Raw genomic sequence first — 27,705 nt, forward strand, 5'->3', positions numbered from 1 at the left:
CTAGCAGGAGAATGGAATAGCCAACGTAACCTTGGTGAAAGAGTGACTTTCCCCTGGACGGCAATGCTGTCTTTGAGTGCAGAGCTTGAAGAGGAGTGGTGAGGGAGTGCGGGGCTGCTTGCCAAGTCTGTCACATTAACAGAAACGCAGATGTCACAGCCAGATTGCCTTCAGATTCCTTGCCATCCTGAAAAAATATGCATACAGGCCTGAAATCACTTAAATTTAAATACTTACTTTGATGAAGTCATTCAGTTCTGTGTATTATCAGTCATTTAACACATGCCAGCATCTAAAGTATTATTTATATTTTACATTTCAATGATGTTATATCTGGCAGCATTTCACTTGATCTGGAGAAATGGTGTGTGGCTGTCCCGGCTTGGTAATGATTAAGGCATCAGGCTGATCCTGGAGCTCTCAGTTGCTGCCCTTAGGCTTAATCTTCAGAAACCACCAAGGCTACTAAATATTTTAAACCTTTTTAAGCAACTCATTGATTAGAACTTACTAGATTCACGTAGGTAATTCAAACAGTGACTTTGAATAGATGCAAACTGAACAGGCAACTGAAAGGAAATTTTCTGGAGATAGTTTTTTCACTGGCCAGATTTTATAGCAAATTTATTAATGGCAGTTTTACACACATTCAAATTTAAAAAAAGATTTAAGTGCTTTCATTTCTTCACCACTTAACACAGTATAGGAAAATCAGTTATTTTGTCTACAGATCTGGGTTGAAAGCCGCTAAAATTGATCTCTTTCTATTTATCTCTTAGGATCTGATACTCCTGTCTTAGATTTTAAAGCACATAGTATTTGACTTATAGAGAAGTACTTACAGCAAAGGTGGAGTAAGACTCCAAATCTCAGATTTTAAAAAAATGAGATAATGGTTCCATTAAATCTAAATCTTAGTGTTCTTTACAAATTGAGATAGCCTTTGGCATAACTGGGAGATTTTCCATTTCAGATTTGCGTTTCTTTGAAGAATAAAGTTTTGTGAAAATATGCAGAAGTAAATTATTACTCAACATTGCAAGCATAGGCAAGAACCAAGGGTGGAATTTGGTTTGTTTGTCTAGATTACCGGAAAACTGCTTTTATAAATTATGAGTGTGAATATGTTATTATATCTGTCTTTGAGAACAACTTGAGCTAGATGTTTTGAGTTGGCTCGCTTTTAGAAAATGTTAGCTCTGGTTTTACCAAGCCCTCACTCAGTGGCTACTTCAGTCGCCATCTTTTTAAGTAGCCCGGCCTTTAAGAGAGAACAAATTAATTTCTTCATGTACTGGCTCACTGTGTAGGAATCAATTAGCAGTGACATTTGATTGCTCCAAGTGGACAAATCCAAAGCACTACATTTTAGACTCTCTAACATTCTTTACTAAAATATTTCAAAATTAGTTTCTTAAAATATATCAATTTTAGGGTGATTACACTAAGTTTACGTGTAAACATACGTTTACACTTAATTTCATATGTTTAACTATGAAATAGCCCATTAAAAAGCATTGTCTCAAAAAAAAAAAAGGGGGGGGTGGCTTCCCTGGTGGCGCAGTGGTTGGGAGTCCGCCTTTCGATCCAGGGGATACGGGTTCGTGCCCCGGTCCGGGAAGATTCCCACATGCCGCGGAGCGGCTGGGCCCGTGAGCCATGGCCGCTGAGCCTGCGCGTCCGGAGCCTGTGCTCCGCAATGGGAGAGGCCACGACAGTGAGAGGCCCGCGTACCGCAAAAAAAAAAAAAAAAAAAAAAAGCATTGTCTCTTAAAACAAGACTTGGGCTCATCACTTTGCTGTGTCTTTTGTTTAATCTTGGCAACTTTTTTCCTCCTCTAGAAAAACACTAGACATATTCAAAAGAGCTGGTTTGAACCTTGGTCCTGCTATCAATTAGATATGTAACTCTGGACAAGTTGTATAATCTATAATAGTCTTACTCACGTCATCTGAAGAGGGAGGAGGTACTAACTCCCAGGGTTGTTATGATGCCAAGTGAGATAATCTATGTGAAAGCCCTTTACTGTGATCAATAATTATAATGAACACGATGATACTGTGCCTACTTTGACGTTTCGTCCAATTAAGATAATCGCTATTTGGTAGCATTATCTCTAAATGCGGTTTAGCTACTGCAGATGAGAATCACACAGAAGAATGCTTTAAGTGCTTTTTAAGTGATGATTATGGGTGTCTTCTCTTTCTCTTTTCTATCACAATGAGTGCCTAAGGGAAAAAGCGATTCTGTTAAGGTGGGGTGCTACTTTTTCTCTCTTAAATTATTGATGCACAGATTTTGTTATAGTAATGATTAATAATAGCCAACATTTAAATAGTGCTAACTCTGTGGCCAGTACAGTTTCCAGGACCTTCCAGTATTAATCTGTCTAGTCCTCCCTATAACCATGGGTGGTGGGCACTTTTGTTACCACCAGTATAAAGTGGTGAAGCTGAGGTACAGAGAAATTAATGTATTCAAGACTACATGGTCAGTGTGGTCAGTCAGATTGACTTGTTTTTATACCTTTCATTAGCTCTAGGGAAGAATTTGGCAAAAATAATGTATCATGATAAAGACAACAATGACTTTAGTTGGGTCTTGGATGTAGGGGATAACATCTCATTTTGGAAAAATGATGCTGCGTGCACGCATGTTGGAATGACACAGAGACTGTATCTTATTGTCCTTTCTTTTTTTCTTTTATAATCTCCAGTGCCTTTCACTGGATACATTACTGTTAATCTACTAGAATGAGTTCACTCTCCTGAGCCCAAGGTACAGTAATAGAAAGCTAAATGTTTCAGAGAGGCAGGCCCTGCTCATCTCAGTCTCTTGCTGTGAGTGAAACCATTGGAAGAAAGAGACCCGAAACCCCATCCAAAGAGATATCCCAGACCTTATGCACTCAGCCTTTTTTTGGACTTAGACTTTGGTTGACTTCGTTTCATATACTGTACTTAGCCATTCTTTAATTTAGCTGTGTTTTCTTTCATTTAAGTGACTCATTTATTTGTTCATAAATTTAACAAATTTTACCAAAGGTCTCCCATGTGGCGGGGGTGCTGTGAGGTCCTGAGGGGTAAGATGGTGCCTATGACAGTACATACCCTCTGCTTGTTGAGCCCAGAGAATAGTGGGAGAATCAGAAAATAAACAAAATAATCTCACACATGGAATTAACCCAGCTGCTCTGAATCATGCTACCAGGAGAGGGGTACAGTGCTCCAGGAATGGACAAGAGAAGGCATTTGGCTAACACTTGATGATCATGGATTGTTTTCTCTGTCTATCCTCAGCCCTGTAAAAGATGGTGGAGACTTAGGGAGAAAGAGCCAGAAGGAGGGCAAGTTAGAAAGAATGGTTGGCGAGCAGAGTTGGCAGAGCAAACCCCTGCGTGACGCAAGGTGGCCACAGGGAAAGGAAAAAAAGAAAAACCTAATGAGCAGCATAACACCTCTAAATCCTTGAATATATCACTGCATCATAGAAGAATAAGTAATACTTGTACTAACTACCGTTTTCAAGAAAAGTCATTGCATATTCATTCTACTCAACTCAGTAAAAGAGGGAAGAACACAGTACGTTGAGAGTGAGTTCCATTAACATGGTAGAAGTCTTTTACGTTAGAAAGTGTATGTGTCAGTTTTATGACAGTTTACTTATCCAGAATGTTGGATAAATGACATTGCTGCCTACATTTGTACAAATGTTTAAAAGCAACATGAATATTAATTTCAAAAGCATCACTAAATAGAAATACAGTAGACCTTGGTTTCTGGATCCAGCTGGTGACCAGGCCCTGGATAAATACTACTTGAGAAATAATTGATTGCTTTACTTTTCTTCCTACCTCGTATTATCATCTATCATTGCATTATTGTTTGTTTATCTTTGGGTCCAAAACTGAAGTGTAAGCATCATTCAGACAGAGACTTTGTCTTTCCTGCTCATTGGTATATACTATTTAGAATAGTGCCTGGCGTAGAGCACTCAATAAATATTCACTGAATGAATGAATAAATAAGATAATCGCACAGGTATATAATTACCAACTAAAATAAACAAGCGGGAGAAGTGAAAGTATTTTTCAAAACTACAAGTACTGGGCTTCCCTGCTGGCACAGTGGTTAAGAATCCGCCTTCCAGTGCAGGGGACACAGGTTCGCGCCCTGGTCTGGGAAGATCCCACATACCACGGAGCAACTAAGCCCGTGAGCCACAACTACTGAGCCTGTGAGCCACAACTACTGAAGCCTGTGCGCCTGGACCCCGTGCTCCACAACAAGAGAAGCCACCTCAATGAGAAGCCTGTGCACCACAGTGAAGAGTAGCCCCTGCTCACTGCAACTAGAGAAAGCCTGCATGCAGCAATGAAGACCCAACGCAGCCAAAAATAAAATAAATAAAATAAATAAAAATTTTTAAAAAACAAAACTATAAGTGCTTCACACATACAAGGTGATGCTGTTTGTCTGAATTTTAGAAAAAAATACAGTCTGCCAGAAGATAACTTGTTAAATTTTTTGTACCGGTAGTTAGCTTTCTCTTTAAACATTTGTTTCCTAACTGTTTCTCTTCCATGGTTTGTAATATTGTTCTACATTTATGGTTCTATAAGATCCCCTCCACCTCAGCTCAGTTAGCCTGTAGAGTAGAGATTCTTAATCGGAGTCAGTGTACCTGTGTGAAATCCAGTGTTGCCTCCTGAGGCCTCATGTACTCCCTGAAATTGTATGCCAAGGGCAGTGGTCCCTGTACACTTTACTGGAGGGAGGTCCCCTGACTTTTGTCAGATTCTCAGCATTTATGAGCCCCCAGTCTAAAAAATCAGTGCTCTAAAATTTCGTATTTTTCTTTTACTTTTTGTTGCTCTTTTGGTTTTTCTTTTTCTTCTTGAGATGGTTTCATTTTCCTTTTAATGCTGATGATTATGTTTTGGTATTTAAAAATGTTTACTCTTTGATTGTCCCCATTGTGTGGTACTCTTGGGTAATTACACGCCTCTGATGCCAGCCCTTCTCTCTGTCTCTCTTTTGTCTGGCCCGCAGCCTGGGGATGTGCCAACTGCAGGGTCGTCCTCTCCAACCCTTCTGGGACCTTTACTTCTCCGTGCTACCCTAATGACTACCCCAACAGCCAGGCTTGCGTGTGGACCCTCCGAGCCCCCGCGGGCTATATCATTCAGATAACGTTTAATGACTTCGACATTGAAGAAGCTCCCAATTGCATTTATGACTCATTATCCCTTGATAATGGAGAGAGCCAGACTAAATTTTGTGGAGCAACTGCCAAAGGCCTATCATTTAACTCAAGTGCGAATGAGATGCATGTGTCCTTTTCAAGTGACTTTAGCATCCAGAAGAAAGGTTTCAATGCCAGCTACATCAGAGGTATGTAAACCAAAGGCAGCGCCAACCTTCTGGTTTCATTTAGCATGTTCTACAATAAACACGAGGACCAGAAGACAGTTATGCTCTTTTATGTGAATGTGAATGATTAGGATTAGAATTTAAGTGCAAGAATCTGTTAGCGTTCTCTGAACGTTCTCATTAGTGATATAGTTACCAGATCCAAAATCTGGTTACAGTAGAGCTGAATTCTTTTCTATTGTTTATATACAGAACATTTAAAGCCTGCTTGAAAGACCCTGTAGATATCCCACAGCTAATAATTGAATCTATAATTCTAACATCTCTCCATCAAACATTTGAAACATTCTTATTTAGAAATCCTTTTATTTTAGGCTTTTAAGATGTTGCCCTTTTCAGGAACTAGGAAATAAACATATAAATTAAAATGTAAAAAGAGCTATGTATAACTGAAGCTAATAAACAGCAGAGCCTGAGGAAAGCCCCTTGAAAATGGCTAATTGAAGGAAAGAAATATATTTTTATCAGACATATTTCCCGGGTTCTGGCATATCAGAACATTTAAATAATCTCATTCTCTCCAAGCCAGTCTTTCCTTAAGGAAAACTCAAGCTTTGAGACTGTGAGATTTAGTTATAATTTTTTTTTTCCTTCTGAGCTGCTTAAGTAGGTGTTATGTATCAAAAGAGAAAGGCACCACTCTGGCCATTATTATTACAAATTGTGTTTTTGGTTTCAGCTTTATTTTCTGTTTGTGACTGACATTAGATATATGTGTGGTTAATTGAAACACACATGCTTTAAGTTTTCAAATAATGTTTTAAGGTTATAAAATACTGTAGGAAATTTGAAAATTAAAAAAGAAATGCAAATTAGAATTACCTGTACATCTACCACCCAGCCATAACCACTAATAAAATGTTGATGGACGTATTTCCTTCCAGCCTTCTTATTTTAACAATGCATGTAGAATACTGGGTTTATATTGTATAAGTATCCCTTTGGGTAAGTACACCTATAAACTGCTTTATATATAAGAAGTAGACTAAAAAATCATCATTCTATTAGATTCCATCATGAATTTTTGACTAGAATATTTATATTAAAATGATGTTATTACTATAGAGCTATTCTTGGTATGTATTAAGATATATTCAAACTAGTATTCATATGAAGCCAGTATTGAACAGTATTTTTGGGGAGAGCTACTTCTCTCTCAAATCAGTACATAACGTTTCACAATATCTATAATATTAGCACAGAGCTAAATCCATTGTGTTACTTAATAATTTTACATATGTCACAGAAGGACTAGGCTAAAGCATTTTTATTTTGAATTTGTCATGCACATAATTATAGTAATCTATATTAGTAATCAGTAATAGCTGTATATCGACTATGACACAGATGCTGCTCCAGCGCTTTGAGGGGATTAACTTACTCAGTTCTTATTGCCCACCTGTATAATAGGTGCCCTTCCCTTTGTTGTATACACAAGGGAGCTAAAGTAGAGTGGCATGCCCAAGGTCACAGGGCACTGTGTGGGAGAGCTGGGCAGGGAGCTCCACTGTCTGCCCTTTAACCACTGCTCTTTACTGTCCCTCAGAAACTAGCTCACATGCCCAGACGTAAAAGAAATATAGCTTGAAATGCCATTTTTGTTTGTTTGTTTACCCGACTCCCTCTCCTCAGTGGAATTGTCCTTGCCTTTGATCCTAAAATAGCCTGGTGGTGGGGAAGGCAAGTAGGATATGGGGTGTCTGAAGGGAAAGGGTAGCACAGGAATGTTTGGGAAGGGTGAAAGTTAATGAAAAGTGGAACTATTATGTTTAGAAATTATTTGAAAAGAAACATAGTTTTGAAAATCATAATGTATAAACAGAACTTTCTTGAAACCAGTAGGTTCTTTAATCCACCCCCCCCCCCCCCCCCCCGCCACCAGATCAGGGATTTAAAAAAAGAAAAAACCTGTCACCTTGGCAGCTATAACTGGAAGGTTTAGGTGTGAGAGCCAACCGTGATTAGGGTTAAAATGGGTGGGGTTTCTTATGGTTATTGGTATAAGGTACTGGGTTGGTGAAAGAGAGTGGTGGACAGAGAAAGAGGAGAATGTGGAACAAAGGGTGGGTAAAAGCCAATTAGTAGAGAGTGTGGAGGGGTTGGCTGTATCAGACATTTTGCATCTCATTAGTCCATGTCTGACCTTAACAGGCTTTATCTTTATCTGTTACTGTGTTTTGTCCTAGTTGCCGTGTCCTTAAGGAATCAAAAAGTCATTTTACCCCAGATGCTAGACACTTACCAGGTATCTCTTGCAAAAAGTGTCTCTATTCCAGAGCTCAGAGCTTTCACACTCTGCTTTGAAGCAACCAAAATTGGCAAGGAAGACAACGAATGGACAGCTTTCTCCTACTCAGATGCATCCTTCACACAATTGCTCAGTTTTGGAAAGACCAAGAATGGCTACTTTCTATCTATTTCTGGCTCAAAATGCTTACTAAACAGTGCGTTACCTGTAAAAGATAAGGAAGATATTTTCACAGAAAGCTTTGAGCAGCTCTGCATCGTTTGGAATAATTCTTTGGGCTACGTTGGTGTAAATTTCAAAAGAAACTATGGGGCAGTCTCATGTGATTCTACCATTAGTAAAGTTATTCCTGGAAACGGGAAATTATTGCTGGGCTCCAATCAAAATGAAATTGCCTCTCTAAAAGGGGACATTTATAACTTTCGGCTTTGGAATTTTGCCATGAATTCCAAAATCCTCTTCAACCTCAGCTGCAATGTGAAAGGGAATGTGGTGGACTGGCAAAATGACTTTTGGAACATCCCAACCCTAGCTCTGAAAGCCGGAAGCAACCTCAGCTGTGGTAAGTCTGTGGCATCGTCACTCTTCTCTTTTTTTTCACTGTTCTATGAATATGTTTGTCAACAAGAAATTATATAGACACACATATATGTGTGTGATTACCAGCATACATATTCAATCAAAGCTTTAGTCCTACCATTTTAAAGTTTTTCCTGTATCATAAAATATCACATGGTTTATATCTAATATAAACAATTGTGTCTAATTATTGTGTCTCATGTAGAAATGTTAACCCCAGGACTAAAACAAAAGAAATTCATAAGTTACTGTTTTTAATCATGAAGATGATACAGTGAAAAGCTGACCTGTGTCATCCTAGAATGAAATTTCCAGAGCATTACTTAAACAACCACCACCTAAAAGAATGGTATTTACTTAGCCAATATTAAAGATTGTCCCTTTTATGGAAAATCTTGAAAATCAGGAATTATCAATTTTCTTTAACTTTTTTCTCCATTTATTTGAAAATGAGCATTTGTTGTTTGTTAAAAATACTCTTGTCATTTTGGTTGCTCTTTGGGAGACTTTAAATGTGATATTATTCTGAGTAGCTAACTGCAAAATATTTAGGGAAATAATTCTATGTTACAAAAATTATATGAAAATAAACTTCTATCAATTATTCTCTGTAGACATAAGTCAATTCTGGAAGTCCTTATTTTACTGTACGACTGAGTCAAATATAAAAAGTATAAATTTCATTATCAGTTTTGAATGCATATGACTAAATCTAAGGTGTTGCTGATATTATATTTTTTTTAGTCACAGAGATAACTGTCAATAAAGGAGGGAAAGAAGGGGCCTAATATTCAGAAGTCATTTGTTTGTGACCTTGGAGGGAATTCTATCAGAGCTTCATTCCCAATACTTTCAACAAAGTAGGACCCACTGTGAAGACCTGAGGTCACCTTCCCTGTTTCCCCGACCTGCGTTTGCCCTTCCAGCCTGGGGGGCTTCTGTCACCTACCCCTCTGTGTGGCCGCCCGTCTCTCCGTGTGGTCCCTGGTGCTCCTGCAGAGGGTGGGAGGCAGTTATGTGTTGTCTTTTGTGAGGTATTTCCTTGTGGGCTGTTGGAAAGAGGGTAAACCACAACCCTGTTCCAGGAGACCCTGGAACTTTGTAAGAGTTAGTGGTGTTCCCAGCATCCTCTCATTCTGAGATTAGCTACAGAGAATGACTTTCAGGGACTCCCAAGAAGTCTTTCACTCAGCAAGGAAACTGAGAAAATCAAGTGTGTGTGTTTGGTGTGGCACGGTGAACAGCGAGGAGAGGGCAGTGGTCTGCTTCCTACGTTCAGGGTGATTATCTTTAGTCTAGGGACCTGTTTTCATCATATCCTTGGCCATTATTTAAAACTCATAATATAGACTATTGAATATTTGCCTTCCTGTGGGTCAATATTTGAGGACTATGACAGCCAAAAGAAAAAAAAGAAAAAAGGATTTGGCTAGTCATATTAATAGTTGCAAAATACTTAAATTATACTTAAATTGAATATATATTATGTACTAGGTACTGTTTTAAGTGCTTTGTGCATGGTAACTTATTTCCTACAATATAGATCCCATGATATAAGTTTTGTCATTAACCCCATTTTGCGTGATGTGAGTTTTATTATTAATCCCATTTTGCAGATGAGTAATTGAGGCACAAAGAGATTAAGTAACTTAGCCAAGGTCATTTAATTAATAAGTGGCCAAGCCAGGAATTGAAGTCAGAAAGTTCAGTTTTAGAACTGTGTTCTCTTAGTCTGTCTTTCAGAATAAGCAGGACTAGAAGATGAGATGTGTACTAGAGTAGGCGAGTCACTTCTTGCCCAGATGAGGAGTACAGAGGTCCAAGAGCTGTCTCTTCTGGCCAGAAAGCACTGCTGGCCCAAACACTAGCTTTCCCAGGTATTAGCATGGTATTTGTATTAAACAAAATAAGGTTTCTTTCCTGCAGTGCTTCTTTGATACGTTAATGTAATAAAATGTGAGGACTGTAGTATACAACAATTCCTAAACTTATTTTAAGAAATCCTCTAGACCCGGGGTTGGCAAACTAGGATGTTTTTGTAAATAAAGTTTTATTGGAACACAGGCATGCGCATGAGGTTTTATATTGCCTGTGGCTGCCTCTGTGTTAACAACTGCAGAGTTGCCTGTGAGAGATGGCGTGGCCCGCCATCCTAAAGCATTTACTGTCTGGCCCTTTAAGAGAAAATCTGCCAATCCCTGAAACTAGACCAAAAAAATCAAAGGGTCTAGTTTTCTGGAGCACACACTTTGGACAATACTGGAAAAGACCTGCGAGATCTTCTGGGCCAGAGATAATAGACCAGTCCCTCAGGGGCTAATTTAGCCCTTAGACATAGGTGGTGGTGGTGGCAGCACTGCTTTGTTTTCATTTATTTACATTTGTTCCACGCAGTGCTTTTAAATAATGACTTATTTCCAACATTAAAAAATTTGATTTCACATAAAAATGAATGTTTGGATTCTCTGATAAACAAAAAATGAACACTAGTCTAGTGTTTCTTCTGCCTGAGCAACGCAGCTTAAGCTAAGTGGTGACCACCCCCTTTGAAGGGGCTTTCCAGGCCCCCTCGGCCCTTAGCATCCTCCATACTCCTCCCACGCCAGCCCCCAGTAGATTGACTTTGGCCTGGGTAGGCACTCATGTTTGAGAATCCCAATTTAGGCCACGCCTTTCACTTTATAAAGGACAGGAGACTGAAGCTTAGAAAACATAAGTGGCGAGGCAATTGGTGGGCTAAAATTCTCGTCTCCTGTCCCCGTGCCCAGGGGTTATACTTGGGAGTCCTCATATTTTCTTTAACACGGTCTTTAAAGCTCCTTTCCAAGCCTTACGTTTACTGGAAAGCATCAGATATGTGCTCGTGGAGCTCAGCCATTGGTAAGTTTTCAAAATGACTTCAATCAAAGGAGTAGCACAAGTTTACAGAGCCAGTGTCTGAGTTCCTTTAACTTTTATAGTCATCTTCTTGACATTCCACAATGATGCTAAACACCCCCATTCCATACAGTCAGATATCCTGGACTGTGTATCAGGACTAATAATGGGAGAGGGAGTTTCCTGCTGCTTAATCATAAGCTTTGGGAGTTGAAGAACTCAAGTCACTTATTAACTGACAGGAAATACCTGTATCAGAGATTATATCTAAGCTTGTTAGCTAAGCAAAACTTGAATAAGTGAAAAAAAGTATGCTCTATTAACATTTTAACCTTTCCTTTTTTCCAGAGCACTGTGGCTTGCTGTTTATGATAATGGTAATTTCCCCAAACTAATGATCAGTACAGTAGCCAATGGGAAAATAGAATTTCATGCCTAACATTCCAAAGGCTTGACAATGTCTGTTAAATATGAGCTTTCCTTCCAGAGTCAACTTGTGATAGAAAATGAATAGATTTTCCAAAGGTCTATTGCTAAGTAAATTTTAATATGAAAATAGGATGGTAGAACAGAACTGACTGTATTCAACATTAAAGCATCCTGTCGTTTGTTTCAAATATTAAATATCCTAACCTTAATAAAATCAATATTTTATTAATACATGTGTTAGTAATTTCATAATTGGACTTTCATTTTCCTATGCTGTTCTAAGTATAGTTAGGGAATATACGTAATTAGGAAATTTCCAGCACTTTTAAAAAAATTTTATATCATCATTCTTTTTCTTGGGACAATTTTATTAAACAAGACTGAGTTTTATAACCTCCGTGGATAGACAGTTTCCCTGTCTAATGGACTCTTTAATCATAAGTGCAAGTATTTGCCTGCCTTATGATTCAAGTTTAGATACTGGCTAATGTCCATCAATTTTCACAAAGTACAGATAGTGCCTTCTGTACCAGTTGTATTTATTTTACTGATGACTGCTCTTTCCTGAGTGCTACTGTGTAACTCAATGAAGAGTCTAAGTTCAAACAAATTACATTTATTTAACAAACATTTATTAATCACTTGCATTTATTAACCACCGTGGATATAGAGATAAGGCACAGTTCACAAATACCCAAGTTTGACGTTAATTCTTTTCTAGAAATTTTTGGATTTGGACCGACTGTTGTTTTCCTCTCTGAAATTTTATACTTAATTACCAAGGCTTCATCAACTCCTGGATTCCTACCCTTTCATTTTCAATTATTGCAGTTTTGTCCCTCACAGCCATAAAACTCTGAATCACTATTGGCTCCTTCCTTTCATTCCTAACAAATTACTGAGTGTAACATTTTTAGATGACTGAGTTTCTTTTAAATAATAAAGATGAAATCACTTATCTTTACAAAGGATGTTATTCTTTGAAGATGCCCAAACTCTTTATGAGCATAAATGGCATCCAAAAATAATTTTATTTTAAATATATTTATGAAAAAAAAACAAATTCCATTTAGTAACAGCTGCAGAGAAGGAGTTGAAAGGGATTATTATTTGTCTTTTTAGTGCAACTCACATGAGAGTTTAGTGCTGTCAACTGTTATTTGGATTGTCATTAAGTTGGGTGTGAGATGGGTTATTGGCTACTCAGTCTTTTTTCACTACAACTTGTGTAAATATTGACTCCTTTCAGTAGCAAGATTTTGGAAGAACAAATGATAGAGAGGAAAGATTAACAGCTTTACAGCTTTTCATCAACTGCCCTTTCTTAGAGACGACTTTTTTTTTAAGGAAATTTGGCTTTAAATTTTGCAGTTAACATTAAGTGAATACCTTTAAACCTTAAATACCTTTAAATATTTGATATCCACAAATATCAGTGATTATACACAGGTCACATTCTGAAAAAAGTTCCTTAGTGATAAATATATTAATAGCCAAGACAAAGAATTGTCTCTTTTTCCTTAACAGTCTTCTGGTTTGTAAATCTGTCCACCTAGAAAAATTGATTGGGAGAATGACTTTTCTATGCAGATATGCTGAAAATTGAACTGGGTACAAGTAAAAAGTTTGTGCACATTTTAAATGTTTTATGTATTTATGTAATTTGGTATATTTGTAATGTAAGATTTCATTTATCAATATTCTGGACCTTTCTAATTAAATTTGTCACTTGTATTCAAACCATTTTCACTGAAACATGCTTCAAATTTAATTTCTGTTGCTATACTGAATCATCATAAAATAGTGTTCATAAAGTATTTATAAAGCAATGTCAATTTGCTAGACTAAACGTACCCAAGAAGGAACAACTGATAGTTTAATACTGAGAAGTAAATGTTACAATTTTCCATACAAGCATGTCACATGATGAAATTTAGACTTGCTACCATACAACGAAACTGATGAAATGTTAAAGAAAATTGTTAAATATCTTACTCTAAATCCTAACTCTCCTGATTTTCTCTCCTTATTTCCACCTCTCAGCTCTTTGATATCTGCAGTGGAAATGTAGTTAGCCTGAAAACTTGCTTTCCCACAATGCTGTCCCCTTATCTCCCTTTGTCTTCCAGAGATATTGTATCAGTGCCAGAAGTGGCCTTAGGAGCCTTTGTCTGCCAACATTGTGTGAAATTTGAGAAGCACAAAACTCAGTCCAAGGGTCTCCTCTCTTGCATGTTATAGTGACTGAGATTTCCCCAGTCATTCTGAGTTTTAAAAGCTTTTTAGTTTTCGGAAGTTCCTTACTAAAATATAAATACCTAAAGGAGAAGTAAGGTCATGCAAGAAGGGGGCATGATGGGAAGGAATAATGGGCAGAAAACATTCAATATCCAATTCTAGGCTGGCTTCAGCTTCTACCTCCTCACATGCTCTTTCTCCATAGTACACAGATTAAGTTTTTAATCGGAAACACACACCACCGCCAACAGCCCCCCGCCGCCCCGCCCTCCAATCTCTGCTTCCTTTCGTAGCCAAGCTTCCTCTTTTCGCATTCACTTCTCAAACACTGGAAATCTAGAGTGCATCATTCCCACGCTACTGAAGAGAATTTCTGTAGAGCTGTTGCCGAAATTCCAGTGCAAAGTGAAGGGTCTTCTCAGTCTTTATCATTCTGGACCTTTCTGTATACTTGATGGTGGCCACACCCTCCATGAAACTTTGTTCACTTGAATTCTGTAAAATCACCTTCTACAAGAGCTATTTTTGTCTTCTCAAATCTATAGCTCTTTTTTTTTTTTAAATCTGAAACTTAAATATAGGAATATCTATGGTTCCATCAAATCTTCTAGCTCAGGTGATCCCAGACACATCTATAGCTTCTGTGGAGTACTTCCTGGCTAGGCCTCTTACAAAAACATGTACACCGTGTACCAGATGTCACACAGGTACCTCAGGTCCTATTACTGGATGTACTGTTTAGCCCACCCCACCTAAGTTTGCTTTTCTTCCAGTATTTACTATGTCCTTTTATGAGATCATTGGGTACCAATTTCTCAAGTTGGAAACCAGAAAAATTCTTCTATTCTTCCCTTTCTTTCTCTGTTCTCCAGTTAGTCACTAAATAAATCCTATATATTCCATCTTCAAATGTCTTGTATCCATCTCTTTCTGTGTGTCCTCACTGTACTTATGATATCAAGCCTGAATTATTGGTATTATTCACGCTTCTTGTATCGCCTGTCTTTTAGTTAGTTATGGAGCCTCAAATGTGATTGTTTTTAAATTTAAGTCAATTTTCTCACCAAGCTCCCTTTCATTTTTTTCCCATTTACTTCAAGAAAGAGTTCAAAATGTTCGCAGTCGTTCATATTGCATTCAATAATTTATTCAGAGGACCCACCTACTATGTGTGTGGGATATGCCATTGGAAGAAGGACACAAAGTCAGGGGATTCATAGGGCCTGCATCCTACAAAGCCCTCCACAAGCTGTCCATTACCTATATATCTGATAATTCCTACCAATTTGCTATAAATGTCCTATTCCAGCAATGCCATGCCATCTGGGTTCCCAGACCATTTCACTGCCATCTTGGTATATGTTTCAGTAATTCTGTCTGCTAGTAATAACCATCTCTAGTCTCTTCTCCCCTGATCAGTATAGTGACCCCTCATATTTCTGGTTAATCTTTGTAATGGATTTCCTAGTCACCCTTCTCACCAAACTGCTGGTCACATCTTCCTTTTGGCCACTGTGCATCTATATCGCTCAGAAAACTGTGAAGCCATCTCCCATTCATGCCTCTCTGAGAGCAGAGGCATTGTTTTAAAGTATTCTTCTAGCCTCTGTGTCTCACACACTATAAACAGTGAGTGAATGTTTATTGGATGAACATGTAAAGGTCTGTGATGAGATCTTCTTTCCAGTTAACATGGCAGACCTGCTGGAGGCCTCAGGGTTGAGTCTTTCTGAGATAACATGATTCCTTCCTTGGGACAGCTGCCTGAAGCAGTCAAGAATGAAGAAACCATGACTCCTGAGATGCTGCTAAATTGCTGGGATGCTTTCTAATTATGCACACAATTAACCTAATTAGACATCTTTTGTTGGCTCATGTACCTGCTCTGCCTTCATGTACTATTCCCACAGGAAAGTTTGGAAAATGTTTAAACATTAGAAAGTAGTCACTATTATAGAAATGTTCTTTAAAAATTAAATATATTTATGTATGTATGTGCATGTATATATATATTTGTATTTATTCTTCTGTCTTTAGTCATAGTACAATATGCTTTGCGATAAGTTTGACCTATCTTCCTCAGCCTCAACCTGTTGGTAAAAGTCTGTTAATAGCCAGAGGGAGATTTAGAGCAACAGAGAAAAATCCACTACTCCTACTAGAAAATCAGCTCAAAATTTGTTTCCTGCTGAGGATGAGTCAGGCAAAGCTTGAAATAAAAAGACACAGAGACCAATAAATTTCCAGTCACAGAAACTTATTTCTGGAATTGTAGCTAGCATGTACTAGTGCCTATGAACCAAAAACTTGCATTTTATGAGTGTTAGTAATATCCAAGTTCACTTTTGAAACTTATCTTTGATGTTCTTATTATTTCATTTGTATGAATTTCCACCAAAGCCTTATAATTTATTATGCGAAAAGGCCCTGAACTTTTTATTCACACTTTAAGGGGCAGTAGCACTTACTTTCCTTTCATGTGTGCATGGGGCCAGTAGATTGAGTTAAAGATTTTGAGGGAGATTTCAGTCACTTGATTTTACATTTGTGGAAATTGATACATAAAGATCTTTAGAGACTTTCATGATGTTGGAATATTACTGGTGGACTCTTCCAGGGTTGCTCCTGTTACACCAACCATAGGATTCATGATTTGGGGGGAGCGATACTATAATTAAATCATAAGTCACATTTGTTCAATCTTTCTGTGTTGATCGAGGTTCCTACCTGATCCCGCTCCCGGCAGCAGAAGTAGCCAACTGTGCAGATTTGGGGACCCTTTGCCAAGGTAGGGAGTCAACATCGTCCTCTGGAGTCTCTGTTTCCTACTTGCTATTTTGGAAAATGTAGTTGTCATTGTTTTGAATTTTATCTTTTCACTTGAGAAGCCAGAAACCAGCGCACCAGAAGAATTTCTGGATGTGTTTGAGTTGTGTGGGTGTGCAGTGTAGAGAAGGAATGCATTCACACACTGTATGACCACATTTCCATAAAGCACTGAGTTTTTTAAATGTGAATGATTATATGCTATTAGGAAAGGTTGACTTCATTTTTTCCCTCGATTTGGTCTCAAGAATATTGTCCAGTATAATATAGGCATACAATATTTTGAAGAAGTATTCATGCTTAAAAAACAAGGGGAAAAATTAAGTTGAATAATTAGTTAAGACAAGGCCATGAGGCAATTTATGATGTGCAATGTAACTTCAATATTAAGATGAAAATAGTTTGAATGTATGATAAGTTTGAATGTATGAATATTGAATGTATGTAAGATAAAAATAGTTTGAACTAATATGACTGTACTTTTAGTAATTATTATAATGCATAATGACTATACTATGGTCAGTATATACATTACATACTGAATGGTTGCATGCTAAATAATCCATAGTCGCATAGACGTTAAAATAATAATAAATTGTGCTTTAATTTTATCATGCTTCTTCTAATGACCCATTTTCATCCATTTATTCTATTACATACTTCTTTCTGAAGTAGATTTCTATGTGCCACATTAAGAATCATGACCATGCCTTTTGTAAAGCAGGATCTTTTATTAAGAGGATCATAACATTAAAGTGATGGGGGTTAGAAGTGAGATTGAAGGAAAAGAATGCTAAGCTCTCTTCTGTAGCTCCAATGTGGGAGTAGAGTAGGCAGGGAGAAGGGGTATAATTCATTATTTGTTTCCTTTCTGAGACATTATTTCTTGATATTATTATTGATGAATACCCTAAGAAAATAAAGTCATTAAGTAGCTTCTTTCCATGAACTCAATGTAAGTTTTTTTTTTTTTTTTTTTTTTTTTTTGTGCTAGGCGGGCCTCTCACTGTTGTGGCCTCTCCCGTTGCGGAGCACAGGCTCCGGACGCGCAGGCTCAGCGGCCATGGCTCACGGGCCCAGCCGCTCCGCGGCACGTGGGATCTTCCCGGACCGGGGCACGAACCCGAGTCCCCTGCATCGGCAGGCGGATTCCCAACCACTGCGCCACCAGGGAAGCCCCTCAATGTAGTTTTAAAATAGTTATATGAAATAGAAAAAAGCCTTAGTTTTGCTTAATTCAAGGTGTGAAGATTTTTAAAAAATTTTTATTTTGTTTTTTTCTTTTAATCTGAGGTAGGAATGATTCCTTGGGTCAAAGGACTAGATGTCCAGCTTTTTTTCCCCCTATGTCCTAAATGACCAAAAAGCATTTTTCATATTCATTGATGTATTTTGCATTGAATAAATATAACTGATTGTTCATACTTTAAAAATATAAAAGACTTTCAAAAAGAATCCCCATTCTTAAGTGTTATATATTACTTTGGAATGGAAAATTATTTTAGTTAAGAATACACATTTTGAATAAGGAATTCAATATTTTCTAAAGAGCCTTTTGAAGGTAATTCTTTTTATAATCACTGAAATGTTTTAAATTTAGGTAACTTTTTTCTAATTAAGAGAAATACGTAACAAATGGTTATTGTACATAGAAAGGTACATCTTATACAAATATACTCCTAAGATAAACTAAAGGAAAATTATGTGTATAGTTTTTTTACTACTTACATTGTTCCTCCAGAATTTCTTGGAAAGGTATTAAAACATTACATAAGGGTTTGATCTTTGAGAGTTTTAGTAATATCAGAAGCATAGCCTTGACATACTGTTTTGAAAAGTCCCTCCTGTATGACTTGCCCTTATGAAATCCATTTTATCCATCAGTGTGTAGTAAAGTTTTGGGGATATTTAGATGATTGATTTCATCTATACATTTCATTCTCTTTTGTTTTTCTTTACATTTACCTTCTCTAGGAAAAGTGCATTTTCCCCTGAGATTTTATTTTGCTAGTCTCAGTATATCAGAAAGACTGACTTTAGATAATTTTCAAGCTGACAGGTGCTGTACAGACTTCCTTCTCTAACCTTTCTTTTTACAAACTTAGCAGACTGAGTTCTGGATAAGGTTTAGTCATTTGCTGTGTGGTCATCAGCCTCTTGATGGCAAAACTAGATCTAGAATCTAAATGTTCTTTCTCCATTCCCTTTGTGCCGGTTCCAGACTCTTATACAATATGGCCTGAAAGGCCATGGGAACAGATTCTTAATGTGCCATAGAAAGCGTTGCTTCATTTTATGCATTATAACCTTGGGACTTGTGTTTAGTGGCAAGAAATGGTTTCCATTCCTCCTTTATATATTTTCATGCATTAACCATAGATTGCTCATCCATATTAACTTTCATGTGCTCCTTGCAAGCTTACATCTTTCTCATCTTTATTACCAGCTACTGTAAACTCTCCTAGTACTACACCACCCACTGTCACCACTAACATGCCTGTTACTAATAGAACTGATAAACAAGGGAATGGTAAGAAATCATTATCTTTTATATTTGTAGTATGTCTGACTTGATGAAAAATTGTATTCTAAGGGTGGAAATATCTAATGTTCCAACAAAGTTTCTATTGTTAGAATCATTTGGTACATCTGTACATTTGTAAGACTAGTAAAATAAATATCACTTGACTCCCTTGAGTTCCCCATTCTAATGACCGATAGAATGAGTACATTTCTAGTGCCACGCTTCTGCACTTTTAGGTAAAATTTCTTTCAAAGGAAGCTTTAAGAGAAAGGCATTAATTTAAAGGAATTAATTTGCATTATACTAGAGATCTGAGAAGAAAAATATTCATCACATTCTGTCAGATTATTCTCTAAGGAAACTAGTTTCTAAAGCATTTTATAATCTCAGAAAACTAAATAATTTTAATAATTTAATTTCTCACCAAGGCCAACTTTATGTTCAAACATTTGTGACAGTTAAATCATTTTTATATGGTAGTACTTTGCTTTCTGTTTTTATTTGTTGAAGAATAATGGCTAGAATGTGATTGTATATCAATTAAATCATAAATCAATTTTCGACTGACAAAACTTCAAGTAACTGCCAAAACCTCCTGTTTTTTCCCTCTATATATACATGTTTTTGTTTATATTATTTGTAACTTGCAAATATAGCAGTTACATAAGATAAGAAATGAACTGGAGAAATGACAGGTGAATTGAGTTATTATTTAATCTGCTACCTATAGTAACTACAATTCATAGCCTCTTGGTAATTCAGAGTAAGTGATTTCGGTTTCTTCTAAAAAAGAGAAATTCCAATCAGGTGACCACACCATTGTACACCGTAGTATTCTCAAACATGAGGTATTAGAAACAAAGGAGGGGGCTTCCCTGGTTGCGCAGTGGTTAAGAATCTGCCTGCCAGTGCAGGGGACACGGGTTCGAGCCCTGGTCCGGGAAGATCCCACATGCCGCAGAGCAACTAAGCCCGTGCGCCACAGCTACAGAGCCTGCGCTTTAGAGCCCGTGAGCCACAACTACTGAGCCTGAGTGCCACAATTACTGAAGCCCACGTCCCTAGAGCCCCGTGCTCTGCAACAAGAGAAGCCACCACAGTGAGAAGGCCGCACACCACAGCAAAGAGTAGCCCCCGCTTGCTGCAACTGGAGAAAGCCTGCACGCAGCAGTGAAGACCCAACGCAGCCAAAAATAAGTTAATTAAATAAATTAAAAAAAAAAAAAAAAAAAAAGAAACAGAGGAATTTTCTCAACCACAGTCATTTAACTTGCAAGGCCAAGACATCTGTAATATATCACCAGGGACCAAAACCCAGAGAAAAGAAACCCACATAGTTCATTTTTTCTTTTGGCTTTGGGGGTTACATCAACTTCCTGTACATTTAAGGACATTTAAATTGGAAGTATGGAATATTTTACATGAAACGTAGATATAAATTTCATTAGGGATATAAAGACATCGATTCAGGGAAGTGTTCATGGTTATTCTGGTAGTTACACCAAGGAGATTTATGATGGAGCAAAAATTCCAGCAATCCCCAAGAAAGCAACAGCAGCTGAAATTTCCAGTGCATATTTCACATGGACCCCAGCCAGTAGATGGGAATATTATAATTCTGACTAAGTATTTCACTCTTTGTATGAACATACAAAGAGCCTCTGTGGCATTCTCCCTCTAGGACTGGCACATCCTCTGCTGCCCAAGAACGTTTACATGATGCTTCAGAGTCCTTGACTTGGTGGAGTGGAGCTGTATTCACTCAATCATGTCATTTCTGACATTCTTGAAGAGAGCCTTGTTCAGTCCATCTCTCTCTGCGTCATAACCTTCACTGGAGTTTCAACAAAGCAAGCAAATGTTAGAATCAGTTAAAATGGTTTGACTTAGCCACTTTAAAGAAAAAAAAATCTAATTCAGATCATTCTTGATAAAAATGTAATCCTAGCACTTAAAAATATTTAAAAATATTTGAAAGCTATGTAGTAGAAATAGTCTCAAAATTGTGTACTCAAATTTATGTACCATCTGAACAATTTTACCACATCCTTGAACCACTTCTACTATTTATTTAATAGGTTTTTTCCCCTAAATTGACTCACTTTTTTACTTAAACATTTATATTCATATAAATAAATTAATATCGCTGTTGTAAAATGAAACCAGTACTACTTGTTTTAAAATAGAAGTGAAAAGTGAAAATAAATGTAATGAAAACAATGCTGTTGAATTCTCTCTATATCCTATTGCCTTCTCACATCTCAGCACGTAAAGCCTTCATTATCTTTTTAAAAAGAGAGAGTAACAAAGGGTTAGAGACACACTGTAATTAAGATTCTTTTTCTTTGGTGTAGTCAAATTTGAAATAATTGTAAAGAGAATTACTTGTTTACCTTGTGAATAAATGGGATTTAGTGTCATGTCCTAGACTATCTAAGGTTATTCACATACTGTCAACAATTTCAAATATACTTTTCTTGTTCCTTGGGAAACTGATGTAGTAAGCATTCTCAGGCCTATGATCTGATATATTAGGGAACCCTGTTTTGTTCACTGTAAGAAAGATATACAGCTATCAAGTCTGTTATCTACCTTATCTAGTCCTTTAAACTCTGGACTATTAAAGAGATTTACTGAGTCCATCACTCATGGTATGCTGGTGTCGGAAGGGAGAGGGATTGAGATTGTTTGACAATCAGACATATTTTTTCAGTATATCAATCAAATTTATCTTCCTAGCTTTTGTAAAATGTTCCTATCCCCCTGTGTAAAGTTCTTTTTGTTATTTTCCAGTAGGGTTTTTATCTGATACTTCAGATTATATACTAAGAAAATCTTATCTTCTAAGCTACTTTTCATAAAGAGATATTTCAGGATATGAGAGAGAATCTAGGTATTCCTACAAATAACCTTTGTGCCTTCTGCATTACATTCCCAAGAAAAGCTCTTGGACTAATCATTGTTTCCATTCCAAATCATATGTTCTATGCTTGAAACATCACTGTACTGCTGCTGAATATTGACTTTTGTGAGGTTAGCACAAGCAATCCAAGTAAGGAACTAACTTGTTAGTCCTTATTATTGCTCTAAAAACCTAACTTACAAGTGCAAATTGTATCATTGCTTCTAGTTTCTCACATACGTTTGACTACTCAAAACAATTCACTCTCAGGATATTTGTGTGCACCCAACAATCAGTCTAGCTTTATATGCCAAGTACCTTAAAGGAATCATGTGTGTAGGATGAACAGGACTCCAGTCATATTATAAATGCCACTGTCATACTATAATTGCCACATCACCATTCAAAGAAATAATCTTGAATCTAAAATAACATTTGGTTTATACTTTAACATTTATCTTTTCAAATGTATATTTTAAAGCCTACCTTTTCAAACCTATATTTCATACCCTTGAATGGAGAATAAAGTAGTGTCTGTCATTTCTATATCTTTTAAGAAACTCTCAGGAGAATGTTAAGAAGATAAAAAAAGGGAAAGGTACTTGGAGGAAGATCTACAGACAGGAACATGTTTTGATACCACATCTGTTATGGCAAGCAATGGTTTCTACTTTGAAGTTTTGTGTGGCTGGATGAGTTATCTAATTGGAAAAAAGTCTATCACAAATTCTTCAGGCTTGGATGTCATTATTAGGACAATACATCTTTTGAAGTGTGAGGAACATATGAAGATTTGTGAATAGCTTTTCTACTGAGACACAATGTGAGTTGTTACATCTATAGGAGAAGGCGACTTGACTACTAGGAGGACAGGAAAAAGACTGCATCAGTGTATCTTAGTTGTGCGTTCTCTGTAATGGCAATGTTTGAGAGAATTATTTCACTGCGGTCCAAAATGTCCCCTCCAGTGGACATTTTATCTTGCTTTGACAATTCATTCTTGGACATCTCTTAGGATTACTTGTTGACTGAGTTCTCCAAAAAGTTTAAATAAGTATAACCAGTAGACACTATTGAATAATTTTTGCTAAATATATAAATACCTCATTCTGAGGCTTCTGAAGAGAGACTACTGGAAAACGATCCACAGCACCAGAGAATCTCTAACACTTAGGGGTAGGTTCTTTGGTATATTCACATATTTTATTTAGCATAAGCAATGTGACTCTAGAAAGAGTCATATATTTATAAACCGATTTAGGCTGACTCTGATGTGTAATGTCTTTCTTATTTATAAAAACTGAATTGGGAAAAAAGTGTGGAAATATTTTAAATTTAAAGAAAAACATCTTAAGCGTTTGGATGCTTCCATAAAATTTCAAAAATGTGAATGATTAAAAATACTGATTTTTAGTATTTCGCAGGTTTCTCCTGAGAGGGAAGGAATACACCTCCTAACATAAACACATGCTTTAGGTCTCCATCTAGTGGTAGCTTGTCAGTTACTTTATTGGCACCGGGGAACATGCCCCAAATATCCCTCGGATCCTGACATCAATATAGAATGCTGGACTTCTGCAACTTGAATTTCCTCTCGTTCATTCAGAATGTCCATGATTTGATATGATGAGAGCTACAGTGTAAAAAGGGGTGGGTGTTTTTGGCCTGAATTATTATCATTTATTTTAAATATACTCCTGGAATTATTTTTAATTCAGAATAGTTTTTAAAGGAACATGAGGTCAGGATCATTAAATACCTGAAGAGCTTTAGAAGCTGAAATAATAGTATGCATACATTAAACTAAATATCCTTGGACTTGTACAAATTTCATAGATTTATATTATTACACCTGGGAGTGGCGATTTATTTTAGCATGAGTTTCTGACCCCTGTAGTGGAAAAACATTCCTTTAGGAGTGTGACTGGAATTTGCATATTGGTAGATTTGGGAGTTCCCAGAGGCATACTTTTGTACTTTTATCTACTACCTCCCCCAGATCTTCATTAAATCTATTTCCCATTGTTTTAATTATATACTTTTACATTTTCTATGCATATTTTTCTCATTTTGTAAGCAGGAAGATAGATTGATTGACAATAATGAAGAATCAATATTTTTTTCTCTATATAATCTACCATATTTAAAAAGAGTTTTTTTCTCATTAGCTACTTTTAGTAAGGTACCCTATAACACACATAGAGAGAGATTTAGTAAACCCTGGCTGGTCAGTTTGATTTTCATTTAAAAAAGAAGAAAAAAATGTATATGTGTGGCAGACTACTTTAAAGATTGCACCCTGCCACACCCCCCAAAAAAGATGAACCTCCTTCTGACATAGGATTTTCTTTTAAAAGCAAGTGAGTCCAGTTAAAATTCCATCTGCAAATATTCTTTCTTTTTTCCCCCTTTACTTGATACAAATGACTACATTTATAGAATTTTGATAAAAAATCTGGTGAAATACAACCCAATAACTTAATAGAAGTAATTGCTTTAGTGGAGAGGAGAAGGAGGACAGAGAGGGTCAGGGACTGCGGGCCAAAAATATGTGATGCCTGTTCTTTTCCAAATTAAGTTCTGCCCGTCATCTTACTCAAGTTTTCCCATTCCAAACTATCATTCCTCATAATATAGAAAAAAAAGGATAATTTTTTGTTACAAGAAATCAAATTGTACCTGAAAAATCACCATTTTACATACAGGAGATAGAATTCTATAGAATTTAAAAATACGAAGAAACATATGCAGGTGATAATTTAGAAGCAATGACTTCGTAAGAGTAAACTAAATGATAACTATTTCTAAAAAATTGCAAAGGTCAATGAGAATGAAGTTGAAATATCTTGTAAATTTTCTGTACCTATGTAGAAGGCGTTTCTTTTAAATTGTACAAAATCATGTCCTTGTAAATGTAAGTTGATAAGTATATGACTGTAAAATATAATTAATGGACTAAATCTTATTTCCAATGGACAGATGGAATTATTTATAGAATTTTCATAGAGATTCAAAACATCCTTCATCACCCCGAGGTAAAAGTACAGAGCAAGGTGGCCGAATGGGTAAGTGAATTGTAAAATTTCTTTATTGGCTTTAAACCTTTAATCTCTGGAAATCTGGAAAAGACTCTACTGTCTAACTGAATCCACAGATCATACCGAAACGTAGATACTATTCATTATAAATGTATGTATGGATATATAAGTGAGTTATTGCACTTTTGAATAGAAAGAGAGATACATTTGAATAAGGACAAGAAACTGAGCCTGATAGACTATTGTGTCAAATAAGAAAGGTGCCCCACAAATGGAAAAGTATTTTGAGAGGTATCTTTATTTACTGTTATATCCATACATTTTCAGCACTTTGTTTTTGTTCTGTTTTTTTTTTAAACAGTGAAAGCAGATTTTATTCAGTAACCACTGACAGTAGGAGAATGTGCTGAGCCCCATTCTGATTTGTGCAGAGGTGACTGGGGGTTTTAAAGGAACAGTGAGGGTGGAGGGAGAGGAATGGCAGGGACTTGAACAGAGTCAGGAAAGTAAGAAATTACAAAAAAGTGGGAGGGGTGGTTGGTCCATAAGAAACCCTTCTGGGGTTGCTAACTGATACCTATCGAAGTTAGGCTCCTACCCTCCCACAGAGACTGGGCGATGGGCCCTATCTTCAGGTGTTGGCTGGAACAAGCAGTGAATTAATTCATTTGTTCAGCACAGTTTTTAAAAATACATTTCTTATTTTTTTATTTAATTGAGTGTTTGATTCAAAACCCACTAAGTATAAAAATATATATCATGAATATCTTTCACCATCCTTGACACTTATCTGCCTGGAGGCCAACCTGTCTGCATAGAAATCACTGTTAGTTTTTCTTGGGTTTTTCAAGAACTTGTTTGTGAATGTAAAAGAAAATGACTATACAATATAAAAATACTATTATATTTTTTCCTTTTTATATTGAAAGTAGCATATTGCACACACCATTCCACACTGTACTTACTTTTGTTATTGCCAGATTTGCAGTATCAGTACACAGAGACCGTCCTTATCGTTTTTTAAAAAAACAGGGTACAATATTCCATTATGTGGCTCTCTAGTCATTTATTTAACAAGTTTTCTGCTGATGGATATTTGGGTTATAATTTATTTAACCAGTATTCTATTGGTAAAAATTTTGGTAATTTCCAATTTAAAAAACCCTAAGCATTTTATTTTCTTATTTTTCTTACAAATACAGCCCAAGGATTAAAAATTTTTTCTTCTTCTCTATAACAATATCAAAAATTTAACTTTCCATAGGTTTCTATTTTTTCTATTATTTTATTTCCTATCTACAGCGTACTATGGGACCAGGTACTGTTTTTATGTACTACTACAGTTCAGACAATTTTTGTGAAAAAAGTCATTTGTCGTTTGGGTATACATTCTGAAGTAAGAAAAATGGGTTTTCATAGATGGTAGCTGTCTAATAAGTGTGTCCATGGTAGCAAAAGAAAGTTAAACCATACGATGAGAGGTAGTGGTGATAATACTTTATACATACATATATATGTTTATTTGTAGATAGATATTGATATAGATAGATATTTGAAGAATGGTAGGAAAACATAGTCTTATTTTTAAGGGCAAGAAAGGGCTTTACTGAATGAGTATAATCTTGCATCTTGTTTTCTTTGCAGCATTCTTCTCTCTGCTTTTTTAAAGTCAGAATGTTTTCAAAAGATAAACTTCTATTTTTAAAATTTATTTTATTGAAGTATAGTTGATTTACAATGATGTGTTAGTCAAAATATAAAATTCTTTATTTTCATTCTCAAAGGAACCACTTCTAATATTATTAATTCTGTAAATTAGCATTCATTGGAAAGTTTGTGCTTTAGACAAGATATAATTTTACATTTATATTTATTTCATGCATGGTTTTCAAAATAACATCATTTTTATCTGAAGCTAAATTTTAATGGACACTTTTCCATTAAGGTGTAAGGTACCAGAGCAGATATTTGATAACAGGAAAATATAAGTGGTGTCCCCGTTTCATATTATTACTATTTATAATTTTAAAATAATTTAATGCTTCTTGCCAGAATTTCCTAGAATTTACATTCATTTAAAAAATGCTTACAAGGAAGGCTAAATGTGTGTATGAAACAAGACCTAAAAAACTCTTTGGAGGAGATATATAAGTAAGAGAATTTAGTGTCAGTAAAGAAATGGTTGTCTGTGATTGTATTAGACAATGCATATGGGAGGTTTTTATTTATACTGAGAGGAATCCATTGCTTCATTAAAAAGTCACCATTGTAAAGCAATTATACTCCAATAAAGATGTTAAAAATAAAAAAAGTCTGGTGCTGAGACCCATAAAAATTTTAAAATGACCACATAACAATTATAACACAGTTCCCCATAATGCTGAACTTTTTTGTTTTTTTAAAGGTTTATATTGTTAACTTATAATTTTTCTTACTACTAATATTCTTCTGAGGTGGTAATTGCTAGAAAACATAATTAATGCATTTCAGTGTTTGTTGAATGAAGAATATGGAAGATGTGTATTGTGCTCATCTTCCCTGTGTACCCTATTGCAACTAAGTTTTCAGTGTTACAGCTAACTTGAAGGTGCATTACAGAGAAAGCCCTTTA

The 27,705-nt window shown here is 36.2% G+C and overlaps 1 protein-coding gene across 5 annotated transcripts in view; it reads left to right on the top strand.

Annotated features, from left to right (window-relative positions):
* ADGRG6 (adhesion G protein-coupled receptor G6) overlaps positions 1–27,705 on the top strand; it is a 136,260-nt gene that overhangs the window by 60,793 nt on the left and 47,762 nt on the right. For 4 of the 5 annotated variants that reach the window (XM_067010908.1, XM_059082950.2, XM_067010909.1 and 1 more), the window contains 4 exons: positions 5,053–5,394; positions 7,620–8,243; positions 16,524–16,592; positions 25,036–25,121. In XM_067010908.1, the coding sequence (XP_066867009.1) occupies positions 5,053–5,394; positions 7,620–8,243; positions 16,524–16,592; positions 25,036–25,121 (1,121 nt within the window). Of the gene's footprint in view, positions 1–5,052; positions 5,395–7,619; positions 8,244–16,523; positions 16,593–19,076; positions 19,161–25,035; positions 25,122–27,705 lie in introns of all 5 variants that reach the window. The other variant, XM_059082952.2, reaches the window with a different exon arrangement.

Source organism: Kogia breviceps, chromosome 13 (assembly GCF_026419965.1).
Source record: "Kogia breviceps isolate mKogBre1 chromosome 13, mKogBre1 haplotype 1, whole genome shotgun sequence".
Taxonomy (NCBI): domain Eukaryota; kingdom Metazoa; phylum Chordata; class Mammalia; order Artiodactyla; family Physeteridae; genus Kogia; species Kogia breviceps.